Source organism: Ornithodoros turicata, unplaced genomic scaffold (assembly GCF_037126465.1).
Source record: "Ornithodoros turicata isolate Travis unplaced genomic scaffold, ASM3712646v1 ctg00001071.1, whole genome shotgun sequence".
NCBI lineage: Eukaryota > Metazoa > Arthropoda > Arachnida > Ixodida > Argasidae > Ornithodoros > Ornithodoros turicata.
In genome coordinates, this window is record NW_026999459.1 from 16284 (window position 1) to 30962 (window position 14679).

The window sequence follows — 14679 nt, forward strand, 5'->3', positions numbered from 1 at the left end:
TTTACGGAACACGCTTCAGCACATTCCATCCCCAGAGCGACAGCTAGCAGTGAATGGACATACGGAGTTATGGAGATAGCCCAGGTAACAGGGTTCCATCTTCTGCTGCCGGGTCCTCCGAGAAGGAAGGCGACGGAGTGTTTTCCGCAAACTTTTGTCCAGCATTGTGCTACTAAGACCAAATGTTCTGGTGAATGTCTTACATCTGGCTGTCTCACGTCATTTAAAGGGGCTGTCGCATCCGTCCCGGTTGATTCTAAAACTACAGTGCAGTTTTACTCCGCGTTGGTTGTTGATAATAACGGGAAAAATCCGACACAAATTGGTGGTGTCGTTCCTATGCAGTTGACTGGCTGGAGTACTAGTGGAATGCGTCTGCTCTTTGATCGTCTCGCATGTGTATAGTTGTTTGTGTATGGTGTCGGACGTTTTCATAAAGCCAGGGCGTCACAGCTTGTTCCAGACAGCTAAGTCACTTAAGGGCGAATCACTTCTTCAGAAGTACGATGGATGATTTTCTTTCGCAACAAGACACAGTGAATACTCAGTTATCATCATAAGATTGTACTGGCGTGTTCTCTTAGCTTTTCTCTAGTCAGTGACGTATTTTTTATTTGACAAGGTTGAGCCGTTGATTTTAATAAATTAAAGTTTGGCGCGTCTCGAAACATGTGCTGCCATCTCGGTAGAGTGTCGCGCAAATATTTGCGAATTCGGCTCAATACAAATCGACGGATAGTCCTGGAATTCTACAAAATGCGTCATTGACAAGGGGCAAAGCAAGGAGAACCCTCCAGTACTTCACGTTCGGACGATATTTTACGCCGTTTCTGAGCGCTGTACGAACAAACGTTCTCTATTGTCTCGCGCAGAAGGGATTCCCCCTTAAGAACTCGCAGTGGTGAGCGAAAGTCAGCATATTACTGACGTCTCTCCACTTAGTATATTGTGAAGCGAAAGCTGAGTAGATGACTTCAGAGATAATCGCCTGCTCCCATTTGTGTGCCTAGCTGGAGGAGGACACGTTTTTAAGACTCGTTTGTTTAATACTATTGAAGCTGTCTTCAGAAGAGAGACACGACCAAGTTGGTTGTTAGCGGCGACAAGCATTACTGTATCGGGGTTTTGCGTACGTTCTCAGATCCGATAGCCCTTTAACAAAAGGATCCCAGGAAGTTTTTCTGGACTGGTGTTTTTGTGTTTGATTGTGTACACATGAATTGTAACACAGCATAATGAGATTCACAGAAAGGGGACAGAGATGACTACATATCACGTGGCTTGAAGCTCTTGCCTTGTGACTTACTAATACCTTTTTTGTCTAACTTTAGGGGCAACTCGAGGGATGATCCAAATTAAAGAAGAACCTCGAGAGGAATCTTCGGACGAACATCCGATCATTGAAGTGAAGACAGAGCCTTACAACACTGCAATTTTGGACCAGGTGGGACACAGCCATGACTCAAACGTCAGAAGGTGATACAAAATGATTAGTTCACTTAGTTACAAAAAAAAATCTACAAAAAAGTGTGATGCAACAGATATGCTTTGGAGAGGTTCCTCTCAAGCACGTATCATCTTTCCTGTCATGCTCGCTCATACTTGGGCTGTGAATTTTTCAGTAAAAATCTGGCGCTGTCTTCAATTTGGGGAGAAATCGGCATCACTTGGGCATCCGTGGGCTATGGGATGTTTTTGTTTCTCATCTTATCTATTAAAGGTGCACTAAAATGCAAATGCAACTTGTTCTCAAATGAGAGCGAGTGTTTTAATTAGTAGGGTGTAAGCAAAACTAGTTCACGCAACGCTACCGCTTAGAAGAAAGATGCAGTGAAAAGAACATGAGAGAACTGATGTTCTGAGGCTGGAACAACATAGAAGGAACAAATACATACAAAGCCTTATTGAGGCTTTGTATGTATTTGTTCCTTCTATGTTGTTCCAGCCTCAGACATCAGTTCTCTCATGTTCATCAGTTGCCGCCTGCGTCGATCCGTCGTATGAATGTGTGTATGGGAGGAGCAGAAATGTAAGAGTGAAAGGAGGATGAGTGAGAGAGAGTGGCTGGTTTGTCCCTTCAGATGACGCACCTGGAAGTCCGCGGAGAAGGCGTGTTAGCAGTTGATCATTTGGTAGAGCCCTGGACCGGCAATCCAGAAGATGTGGTTCGACTCCTACAGCTGGCTATCCTTTTCAGTGACTTTCAGCTTTCATCGCAGTGAAAATAACTGTCTTTGGCGGCATCCATTGTGACTGTACGAGAAACACATGTCTGTCGTTGTGCACGTATGGATTTGTAATGGGGCCTGTTGTACTGTTCCGTACTTGCGCCACATGCTTTAGTCTCAAATTTTTCGATACTGATTTACGGAATCCTCACGACAGTTATCACAAATCTTCCACTGGCAATCGTCTTTTGAACAGCGACGTAAGTCCGCTTTGTAACTCGCGCCATGTTTTTCGCCAAAACTGCTCCACGCGTGGCGCACTCAGCGTGGACTAAGAGCACCCGATGCGCGAGTTAAAGGAACATTGACTGCTTAGCGGCGAAGCAAAAAATAATCTGGTTAAATTATTGTTGTTGGCTTCGTAACAGAATCCTTAGTAACGAAATTGCTTGGAATCCAAGCTTCTATTTATGACAAGTATGAAGTTAACGTGGCATATAACTTAATTTGAAATGAACTTGTTCTCACATTTTAGTGACCCTTCAGTCCTTTTATAAGTTTTTTTTTTTTGTGACCTCCCAGCAGTCATGGCCACTAGCTACTTCTACAGTAGTTTAACTATAACTACTAACTACTTTGCAATGAGTAGTTTAAGTAGTAGTCCAACTACTTTTTCAGTGAGGAAGTTAAAACCACTGCTTTAACTACTACAATGTATTTTACAATGTAACATCTGTAACTACTTAACGTTGACCACCAACACCAATCCCATTCTGTAGTGTTCTTGGACATCCCGAGTGTGAACGACAAGCAGTGATAAAAGTGAAGATTTAGTAACCATGCATGGCACAATTGCACTGCACCTCCGTTCTCATCAAACAAGTACTCGAGTAAAAGTCGGAAGCACAATCGCGCCGTAAAGCTTGCGACAAAATCGAAGTAGTTGGCGCCTGCACTAACCTAACTACTGTAGCTAACTACTCGAATAGTAGTTTAACTAGTAGTGCCACTGCATTTCTGCAAGTAGTTGATAACAACTTTTTAACTACAATTGCCTCCCAGCGCTAATCCTCTTAGGCAGCGGCAGTTCTGACACACATGGGTGTATTTCAGGGAACGCAAGTGACTCATTCTTATATGTGTTACGCGTGGCAACCTCTGCTCGTATTCAGCGGAAATGTCACTTCAGGATTACGTGGCGACTGGAATTCGTGGAGAATTCGAGTTTAACCGGAATTGGTCCGCAGGTTTGTTTGGGGGGGGGGGGGGGGAGGGATAGCCGGGTTTAACCCGAAAAAGTCACTCCCTACTTATACTGAAGGCTGTCACAGAGGACAAAGCGATAATGGCTCCTGAATTCATTAGATGTGTCTGCACCAAGACCTCTCCTTGCTAGAGACAGTTTACATCTTTCGTGAACCCTTCCGCTGGCTTACCACGTCTAGCTTACTACGCTGGCTTACTACGCTTACTGCATTGTAGAAGATGGGGAAATTCGAGATAAGGGGGCACATTGGAGATACAGTAAAAGCTAGTTAATTTGCACCTCATTTATTCGAATTGCTGGATAATCGCAAAGTCATCATGGTCGACTTCTAAGTCTGCGAGGCCAAAGTCCGCAAATTGGAGGAGGCAAAGTTATCAAAGGTAGCCGCATATAGTACAATGCAATATCTATCACACTCAAATCAGCTCGCTACCGGAGAATTTGAACGGACGCGCCCCACAATTGCACGCTGCCGCATGTCAGCTCTTCCAGTTCCAAAACTGTGCCACCAAGCTACTATTTCTGCCAATCAGCAGGACTCCACTGGAATGCATCTTCTCCTTCTCTTCCTTTTCTTTTTTCGGAATCGTGGGCTGCGTTGCTGTCATCGTTCCACGTGCTCAGTGTCGCTATTAGCTCACGAGGGAGTATCGAGTGCGGGAACAGTGCTCATTGCTGGCACATGCTGGTGAGTGCGCAAGAGTGCAGGTCAGTCCGTGCATATATAAACCCCGAGATTAGGGCAAAAGGGGACAGACACAACACGGAGTCTCAAAAAGTCAGTCCAGCAACGATTACGAACTCTTTTCCCCATTGTGGATTTGTTGCCAAAGTGTGGATGAACACACCCAACAGGACTCCAACATCAAGGCAGAAGGGATAGTTACTACAGCCATGCGCGATGTGTTCCAGGATGCTTGGGAACTGCCTGTTCTAAAACTACCATAAGAAGTCCTAAACTGTCATGAGATGGACCCGCGGACAGCGCCACGGATGAGGAAGGGGAGGTGTTGCGAGTGTGGCCATTAAGAATGGAGTTGCACTGAACTTCATGTACTTTTTTTTTAGCTTTGAGGGAGACCAAGACTAGCACTACAGCACATGCATGCAAACGAGCTTGACCGTGCTTTGTTGTAACAGTCAAAGGCAAAACTCACTAACTGGTTTATTTCGCAAATAAAAGTCTGGACTGTTCATCGTGCACTTCTGCTTTATCTAGCACATAAACTTCCGTTCCAGACAGTTGGCTGGTGCATGGTTGCCCAAAACATGGTTGGTAAAAAATGTAGATGGTCCACCTATTTGTTTTGCTGTGCCTGCTTCTCTCCAAGTTATTTGAAAGCCTCAGAAGCGGATTGCGTCTTCAATTTTGAGGGGGGGGGGGTCTTTAGTGACAGGAGTGGAAAATATCCAAGAAGAAAAAGTGAAATGGCATAAAAGATTGCCGGCACTCTAGCAGCTTTCGCTCTCTGCCTGTGCAGGAACGCGTATTACCTAGTTCACCTTCACTCGAGCGATACGTTCTTGATGGCACAAAAGACCGCATAAAGACGAGGCCTTCCCTAAAAGTACATTCGTGCGCGTTGTGCTTTCTCCTGTTTGTCAGCGTGCACTGAGTTTAAAAAAAAAAAGCTCGGCTACGAAGCGTAGAAAGTTTACCAGGTGGTATTCAAAATGTGAAGGTGATACATGATGTTTTTCGGACCTCATGCTGTTAGGAAAAAGAACAGCATGGAGAAAGGAAAGACAGATGAATGGAGAACATCTTCATGGAAAAGCGAGACAAAAGGCAGCGAAATGGTTCGTATCTCGCAGCAAGAGCACGTGAGCGAGAGAAACAGCAGAGAAGGTTTTTCCTCGAGAGTTTTCTTCCACCAAGGAGAGTGCAGGCGAGAGGGGTCCGCTGATTGCACCAGGGGGAATGAATTCGAAGCAAGCAATCTTTCAGCATTGCTGCCGTCCCCTGTCGGGAGTGGGCGGGATTCCGTCGAAGGACAGCCTGAGGAATGCTTCAGTTCTGTGCGTGGCTGAACGAATTGGTAGATGACTGTTGGGTTTCAGTCATCCATAAAATAATGCCACCTCCAACGCACGCGCCACATTTTTGTACGACGCTGCTGCGGCCTGACTCGTTGATACACTGAAGTCCGTTCCCGCAGATTTTGATCGGAGAGCGAATTGTCGCGCAAACGCGGGAACAGCCGGAAAATACTGTTCCCCTCCTCTCCCACCCCCCATATTGCATGTGTTATCAACTGCATATTCTGTCCGTTTGCTCTTCGTTCCTGCCGTGCTCAGTCTGCTACCTGTGTCGATGATGACCACAATGGTCAAGTGTCCGATGGTCCTGTACTCTTAAAGGGGCACTAAAATGCAAAAACTGCTATCGAAAGAAGGTCAGTGTTTCAATTAGTATAATGCCAGCAAGATTAGTTCACACGCGCTACTGTTTAGAAGAAAACGCAACGAAAAGCAGAACCGTCTTTGGCGTCAGTGAATGGTATCCCAGGAGGCAAGGATTAGCAGCGGGGCAGCATGAAAGCAGGCGCATATGTGTTGTAGGTGCGTGTATTTGGAACTGGTCCGGTTGAAGTGTTGTGTATATGAGTGGCATGGTGTCCACTGCTCATTTTTCAGTACCGATTCCTGAATTGTACCCGAAACAGTTCTCGCATATGTCCTGCTGACGACATTTATCTTCGGACAGCGACGCCCGTCTGCTTTTCAATGCGCACCACATTTTTCGACAGGACTGCTCCATGGTGTGGGCATGACACTTGCACATGCAGAATGGTCTAAAAACACTGATGCATGAGCAGAAACGAGGTTTGGAACACTGAACCAATAAAGAGTCTGGTGGAATTTAGTGCTCTGCCTCGAGTACTAAGGGAGCGTCACACACAGTTGACAAGAGAAAGGTTGCACTGGACTGGAAAATAAAACTTCAGGGAGAGTTCACAACAAAACAGGAAACCAGCAAAGAAGGTTAAGTCGAGCATTGACGTGGTTTGTGGCTCCGTAGCGTAGTAACGTGCACGAAATCAGTGTAGCGTGCAACCTTGTTCTTGCATTTTAGTGTCCCTTTAATAGACGCTGCTTTCCGTGCAACAGCTGTGTCTCACAATGGGTTCACATGAAAATGGCGTTGTGCTCTGGATGATGCTATCTGCACAGGCATCGCGTAGGCCCCTCCCTCTGTACTTTGTGTTATGCAGTGGCTGCAAGGTCAGTGGTCGTAAAAGAAGCAGAACGCCGTTGTTTGCCCCCCTGACTGTCCTCAAGAGTTCGTTCATAGTCTGTGAGATCGACGGTCAGTGGTCAATATTTTGTTTAAAGAATTTCACATTAGCACATTGAAGCAACTGTGGCTATGGGCGACGAAACAGACGTGGACAGATGCAGAGAGGACAGCAGGGACAGAAAGGAGTGTGTGTGTGTGGGGGGGGTTAGTGTGCATCCTGGGCCCGACTTCAGGGGAACTGTGCCGACATTCGTCTAGAAAGTCCGTCAGTGGTCGTAATGACGGGGACAGAATATAACACGTTGTACTGATCCGTCCTCAAAAGTTTGGTCACAGTCAGATTAAGGTTATTTATGTTATATTACCTTTATTTTACGTGTATTTATTGCAGGTCTGTGTTGTGGGCTTGACCTTTCAGTCTCCGTGTAACTCTGAAAGGAAAGGTAAAACATAGTAGGAGTTTAAAATTTATCTTATCTTACCTTTACAAGTTGTCATGATAACGAGGGAGAAAATACACGGTGCGCCGGTGGGGAGGAAATCGTTTCCCTAGAAAAGCAGTCTCAAAGTGAGGACGTCACCTTCATTTCATTTTTCATTTCATTTCATTTTACTTATTCATCAGCTCTCACTTAGTACACAACATTATATTAACAGGCCCGCCTCAGTCTGTGGGGCTTGCGACACAGGGACCGACATCAGCAGCGGTTACCTGGAGCATGAAAACTATAACACGTGACATTGCTGTATGTTACATAAAATACATAAAACCGGCATGATTGACCTCATATGTTCCAGATGATCAGGAGCGAAACAAAGTAAATGAAAGCAAATTGAAGCACCCAACAACTGTCTTCAGACACGGAAACAAACTTCACAAAGGCTACCTCAAATGGAGATTTCTTAAATGTGCTGTCAAGTCTTGCTTGCGTTGGGTGGTGAAAATTTCATTGGGCAGCTCGTTAAAAATCCTAAATCCAAAATCATACTAGCGAGTGGCATAATAACGGCTGTGGACTGTATAAAACTGTCTGTGCTGTAAATGCCAGATTTCTGCAATTTCAGTAGCAAGAGAAAAGGAGTGGTAGGCTCCATATTAAGGTCGAGCACTTTCGATCAAGCATCTTCTGGTTGCACTTCTCGAATGCACAGTTGGAGATCAGCACAACCACAGTTGGATCACAACTCAAAAACGCTGCACCGATCACTACCAACGATCGACACACTGAGCAACCTTCAGACCAGAGTGAAAGTCAAGAGGCAAGCAAATCATCAACATTAGACCACAAGAAAAACCATGCTGTATAAGTGCAGCATTTGCTTCACCACATGCGTGGACACTCACCACATGGCACTTGGATCACAAAACTCGTAAAACAAACAGATTTACTTGCGACGCGTGTTCCGCAAAATTCCGTCGTGCATCAACTCTGCGGGTGCATGCAAAGTGTTGAGCCGGAGAATGGTTGCACGATTCCACGATATGTGTACTTGCATGCACATCAAGCACGCACAAGTGCAAATCTCTGCCCTGCAGAATCCAGCCACAATATGTGCTTGCGGTATCACAGGCACTCACACATGGGCAAGAAGTTGTTCAAGTGTGATCTCTGTCCTGCACAGTTCAACCAAAGCGTGGGCTTGTCACATCACAAGCGAGAACACACATGCATGGGGCCATACAGATGTGATCTCTGCCCTGCAGAGTTCGGCAAAAGCAGGAAATTGCGAGACCACAAGAGAACACACGCGAGTGAGAGGCCATACAAGTGCGATCTCAATCCTCAAGCACAATGCTCAAGTATCACAAACGAAAACATTGCAGGCGAGAAACCCTTTATGTGCAATCTCTGTCCTGCAGAATTCAGTCATAGGACAGCTCTGACGTGTCACAAGCGAAAACACACGGGTGAGAAGCTCTACAAGTGCGATATCTGTATTGCAGAGTTCAGCTTCAGTGCGAGGCTGTTGTATCACAAGCGAAAACACATCGGCGAGAAGTCCTATAAGTGTGATCTCGTCAGCGGAGTTCACCCAGAGTTTTAGACTGTCGTGCCACAAGAGTAAACACACTGGTGAGAAGCCCTTCAAGTGCGACCTCTGTCTTGCAGAGTTCAGCTGTAGCGCGAATTTCGCGCGCCACAGGCGGACACACACAGGCGAGAAGCCATACAAGTGCAATCTCTGCCCTGCAGTGTTCAACCACAGGACGGCACTGTCACATCAGAAGCGCACACACATGGGAGAAAAGCCGCACAAGTGCGACCTCTGTCCTGCAGAGTTCAGCACAAGGGCAGGCCTGCGGCGTGACAGGCGGACACACATGGACGAGAAGCCTTACAAGTGCGACCTCTGTCTTGCTGAGTTCGGCCAGGGTGAGAGGCTGTTGTATCACAAGCGGAAACACACTGGCGAGAATCCCGGTAAGTGCGACCCCTGTGTCGCAGAGCTGAGCCAGAGCGCAAGCCTGTCATGTGACAAGCAAGAACGTGTGGGCGAGAAGCCCCACAAGTGCGATCTCTGCACCGCAGAGTTCACCCTGAAGGGCAGCCTGACTCGCTACAAGCGAAAACACACAGGTGAGAAGCCCCTACAAGTGCGTGTCTGTAGTCAGCTGTAGTGGGATCATGTTTGCGCCACAGGTGCACACACACATATGGGCGAGAAGCGACACAAGTGCAATCTGTCCTGCACAGTTAGTCATATCAGGACTGCTGCGGCGTCACAAGCAAAAACACGCAGGCGATAAGCCCTAACCCCTGTTCTGCAGAGTTCACGCACCAGCATGGAATTGCAGTGTCACGAGCGGACACACACGGACGAGAAGCCCTACAAGTTCAATCCTCAGTTCCTGCGAGCTTGAGCGAGAGCACAAACCTCCAGGGCTACCACAAGGGGGACCTACGTGGCGTGCGAGGTGCAACCTCTGTCCCGCAGAGTTCAGCCACAGCACACATGTACGTGCAGCAGTGATTCAGTGATTCCTTTGATGAAAAATTTGGGAGTGACACTGCGGTTCTCCCGGGCAGGCCTGCATCTCCGCAACTCCCTCTAGATAGAGTCATGCAAGTGAAGTCAATAAAATTATTGTTTCCTCAACACCCACTCAACCATCGTGACCCATTCCACATACATCAAGTGCCAGTGTGCAATTTTTGTTTGTCCTTGGCGGAGGAAATGTCTCCGATGGAGAGGCGGACACGTTGATCAACGTGGTTTTTATTAACATCTTAAACACGAGGAGCACTTTTGTTGCTGAGAAATATTAGATGCTGCACTGCCTCCTTGACCGTGTATATTGCTATAGGAGCGGTACTCATGTATAGCGGTAGGTAATGTCCCTTGTGTGGCATGATATATTGAATACATTTTTAAAGGATCCCGAGGGAGCCCCTGCCTTGGGCACTCTCGTGGGTATTGGTTTGTTTGTTAAGAGTGGATGGTCTCGTCAGAATCTCAGTCGGCAAACACTGTTTCGCACGAGGCAAAGCAGCAAGGTAACCACCACCTAGCATCAAACCTGCGAATAGGGGAAGTGAAACCCCGTTTCAAACCATGCTCACAGGCAGCCGAACTGTTGCCGGCATACAGCAGCGATTGCCCACCCACTCAAAAATCACACGATTGGGCCAAGTCTTGGGGCTCAGCTGACAGAGTTTAAAAACTGGGCCCTGCACAATGCAAGAAAAAACAAGTTTTTGACGATACTGCCGTTCTTTGGTGGGAGAAGGTGGGATGAATGGTAGATGACTGTTTGGTTTCGCTCTCTCGTAAATAATGTGGCCTCTGATATGGCCCTATATTTTTGTGCAATATTGTGCCTTAGCTCCGTGAGCAAACGTTATGCTTATGTCAGTCGACTACAAAACTGTCTGCGCTCTCAATGTCCACATTCTGCAATTTCAGGAGCAAAAGAAAGCAGCGATGGACTTCACATCAAGGACGAGTTCAGAGGCACCTGCGATCACGCATCTTCAGGTCTCTCCTCTTCAAGTGCACAGTTCGAGATCGGCACAACAAGAGTTGAACCACAGTGCCAAAACGATGCATTAGTCACCACTGACGGTCGACCCACAGAGCAATCTTCAGACCAGAGCGAGACTCAAGTGGCAAGCAAGTCATCGACGTTCGGACATGAGAAAGACAGGCTTTATAAGTCCAACATTTGTTTAGACGCATGCATCGACACTGGCCACTTGGAGGTTCATGCCAAAACTCACAAAACAAAGACACTTACCTGCGACAAGTGTTCAGTGACATTCCGTCATGCATCAACTCTGCGAGTGCACGCAAGACATTGCACGGGACTAGGCTCGCAGAAGTCGAACGTAAGTGCACCTGCATGCGCATCGAGCGCACACGAGTGCAATCTCAGCCCTGCAGAGTCCAGCCACAGTATGTGCCTGCAGCGTCCCAAGCGCACGCTCGTGGGCAAGAAGAGCTTCAGGTGTGATCTCTGTGGTTTTGAGTTCAACAAGAGGTACAAGCTGCGCAATCACAAGAAAGCACACATGAGTGAGGGGCTATACCAGTGCACCTTCTGTCCTGCACAGTTCAGGCGAAGCGCGATGCTGAAGTATCACAAGCAAAAACATACAGGCGAGAAGGCCTATAAGTGTGACCTCTGTCCTGCAGAATTCAGTCATAGCTCTAGCCTGTTGCGCCACAAGCGGACACACACAGGCGAGAAGCCCCATAAGTGCGATCTCTGTCCTGCAGAGTTCCACAAGAGGTGCGACTTGCAGCGTCACAGGAGAACACACACGGGAGAGAAGCCATACAAGTGTGACGTCTGCCCTGCGGAGTTCAGCTGTAGCTCGATGCTGTTGCGCCACAAGTGGACGCACACGGGCGAGAAGCCCCATAAGTGCGATCTCTGTCCTGCAGAGTTCCACAAGAGGTGTGACTTGCAGCGTCACAGGAGAACACACACGGGAGAGAAACCATACAAGTGTGACGTCTGCCCTGCGGAGTTCAGCTGTAGCTCGATGCTGTTGCGCCACAAGTGGACGCACATGGGCGAGAAGCCCCATAAGTGTGATCTCTGTCCTGCAGAGTTCCACAAGAGGTACGACTTGCAGCGTCACAGGAGAACACACACGGGAGAGAAACCATACAAGTGTGACGTCTGCCCTGCGGAGTTCAGCCGTAGCTCGGCGCTGTTGCGCCACAAGTTGACGCACATGGGCGAGAAGCCCCATAAGTGTGATCTCTGTCCTGCAGAGTTCAGCGAGAGGGCGGGCCTGCGGTCTCACAAGAAAGCACACATGAGTGAGGGGCTATACAAATGCACCTTCTGTCCTGCACAGTTCAGGCAAAGCACGACGCTGAAGTGTCACAAGCAAAACATACAGGCGAGAAGGCCTATAAGTGCGACCTCTGTCCTGCAGAATTCAGTCATAGCTCTAGCCTGTATGTCCACAAGCGGACACACACGGGCGAGAAGCCCCATAAGAGCGATCTCTGTCCTGCAGAGTTCAACAAAAGGTACGACTTACAACGTCACAAGAGAACACACACGGAGAGAAACCATGCAAGTGTGACCTCTGCCCTGCGGAGTTCAGCGACAGCTCGATGCTGTTGCGCCACAAGTGGACGCACATGGGCGACAAGCCCCATAAGTGTGATCTCTGTCCTGCAGAGTTCAGCGAGAGGGCGGGCCTGCGCTCTCACAGGCGAACACACACGGGAGAGAAGCCATACAAGTGCAATGTCTGCCCATTGGAGTTCAGCCACATGAAGAGTCTGTCATATCACATGCGAAAACACACAGGCGAGAAGCCCTGTAACCCTGTATCCACACGAGTCAGTTTTCTGCCGGCAGCAAGTCGGGAAGGAGTGAGAGGATATCCGAGATAAACGTGATCACTATGCGTCTGAAGACGCCCGCTCATTCTCTAGCATTCGCAAGAGTCATTTTCCCGGCGGCTGTCAGTTTTCCGATCCCTTCTGTATTCGCGCTTGCATATCGTCTGTGTCTAGCGTAGGATGGACCAATGAAAGAAAAAACTTATTGCGCTTGGGCTCCTTGTGGATGATTCAGAGTGCATTCACGTGAGAAACGGGACAGGATATGGGCCAAAGGATAGATTCCGAAGAAGCGCTACGGAATGTAAAACAGCGTTAACGCAAATCTCCATGTGGACGACCCAAACGCCTGTTGGAGTATTTTGAGAATAGACGCTGTCACATTCGGTTTTATTTTCCACTAATGAAGCGTATCTCGATGCTGAGCATCAATATAGGCGCTACAGCGTGCCGACAAGTGATGGATTGGCGATGAAGCTGTGGTGTCGAACTACAGGTAGTCAATAATTAATTAAATTAAATCAGATCAACTTTTCTTTTCCTTTCGGTAGGACGAGTAGCTTCCAATTATTATGTTTTTATACATGTATTGGAAACGTGCATGCAAACGATTATGTGTAGTCAACATCTGTCCAGCGAAAGAAATATCCACGTTTATAAAATTCATGCTTGTATTCCGTGTCTGTTTCGTCTCGCGTAGAGAAAAAGGTTACTATGCAACACTACATTGTAGGTATCTCTCTATATATTGCATAATTGTTCCGAAGCTGCTGCGCTGGTGTGTCATTGCACCACTTTCGCAGTAAAGCCAAGCATCGTTGGCGTTCCAATTCAGAATTTGCCATAGTACAGTGAATGCCGTTGTATGGGACACATGCAGAACAATCCTGATGAAATAAAAAGCAAGCGCGATAAGGATCCGTTGCGTCACCTCCTCCTTCTGCCGACAGCAGACGCCGCCGGTCGTCAGAATCTGTGCCGGGAGGACAAGATATCCAGCTGCCTCCGACTGCCGCTCCGGAGATCAGAAAGTGGTGACGTTCCCTGACGACTGAGCGTCAGCCGGCAGAAAACTGACTCGTGTGAATACAGAGTAAGTGTGATCTCTGTGCTGCATGGTTCAGCCAGGGCACGAGACTATATCACAAGCGAAGACACACAGGTGAGAAGCCCTACAAGTGTGGTCTCTGTCCTGCAGAGTTCATCGAGAGCATGAAGTTGAGGTATCACAAGCGGAAACACATGAGCGATGGGCCCTAGTAGTGCTATCCCTGTCCGGCAGAATTCAGCCACTGCGCAGACCTGGTGCAATACAAGCGGACACACATGGACGAGTGTCTCTGTGCTATAAACTTGAGGCAGAGCACAAACCTCCAGGGTTGCTGTAAGTGCACCTTCATGGGCATGAGGAAATGCGACCTCTCTTTTGCAGATTTCAGCCACAGCACAAACACACACCAGCCGGAGGACCAGCAGATCACTGACCTGTGGCCTAGTAAGTGAACACAACACACTTGGGATAGGAGCTGTACAAGTGCTGCCGATTCTTTTCTGTTGGGTGTCCTCAACCTCAACACAGATGGAGAAAGGACAGCAGGAAGGAGTGAGGGGCTGGGGGTTTGTTATACGTCCTGGACCGAGTTCAGGGCCCAATAAAGCACAGATGTCCTTTAGACGTCCAGAGGATGATTTGATTAGGACATTTAGTGTGTCCATAAGATGTCCGGATATGTCCAGTATAGGCTGAAAAGACGTACGAATCAAATGCTTGTCAAGATCACGTTGCGGAGGTGGATGTTTTTCCCCTCTACTGCGTGTATGTCTGAAACACATGTAGAAATGTACGTCGGACGTTCTGTATACGTCTGCCTCAATACACTGTAGGTGTCATGCATTATGGCACCACGCAGGCTCTAAACTGCCAACCAGGGTTTCTTTCGACGAATAAATTATTCCCCTTTCTTTCATTATTACCGTGACAAACACTGATCTATTTTTACTTATTTTGCAAAACTGATGAAATAAATAAATCAATCAACCCGAAGAACTTAAAAATACATATATGTGTATAATCTGCAAGATGTAACAACTTATAACCAACATGAGAGAACAGATGTTCTAAGGCTGGAAGAACATAGAAAGGACAAATACGAACAAAGCCTCAAATTGTGAAGATGTGGGTTCGAGTCCTACAG

At 47.5% G+C, this 14679-nt stretch overlaps 3 protein-coding genes across 3 annotated transcripts; all 3 read left to right on the forward strand.

The window, feature by feature from the left end:
- Positions 1–1336: 1336 nt before the first annotated feature.
- LOC135376398 (zinc finger protein 239-like) lies at positions 1337–13150 on the forward strand. The gene is made up of 2 exons (XM_064608904.1): positions 1337–1444; positions 10583–13150. The coding sequence occupies exon 2, from the start codon at positions 11074–11076 to the stop codon at positions 12217–12219; it is 1146 nt and encodes a 381-aa protein (XP_064464974.1). The 5' UTR covers positions 1337–1444; positions 10583–11073; the 3' UTR covers positions 12220–13150.
- LOC135376387 (zinc finger protein 492-like) lies at positions 8258–8722 on the forward strand. Its single transcript, XM_064608888.1, has one exon. It carries the CDS (start codon positions 8258–8260, stop codon positions 8720–8722), a length of 465 nt encoding a protein of 154 aa, XP_064464958.1.
- LOC135376395 (zinc finger protein 70-like) lies at positions 8916–9649 on the forward strand. The gene is made up of 2 exons (XM_064608900.1): positions 8916–9255; positions 9447–9649. Exons 1-2 carry the CDS (start codon positions 8916–8918, stop codon positions 9647–9649), a joined length of 543 nt encoding a protein of 180 aa, XP_064464970.1.
- Positions 13151–14679: the final 1529 nt, after the last annotated feature.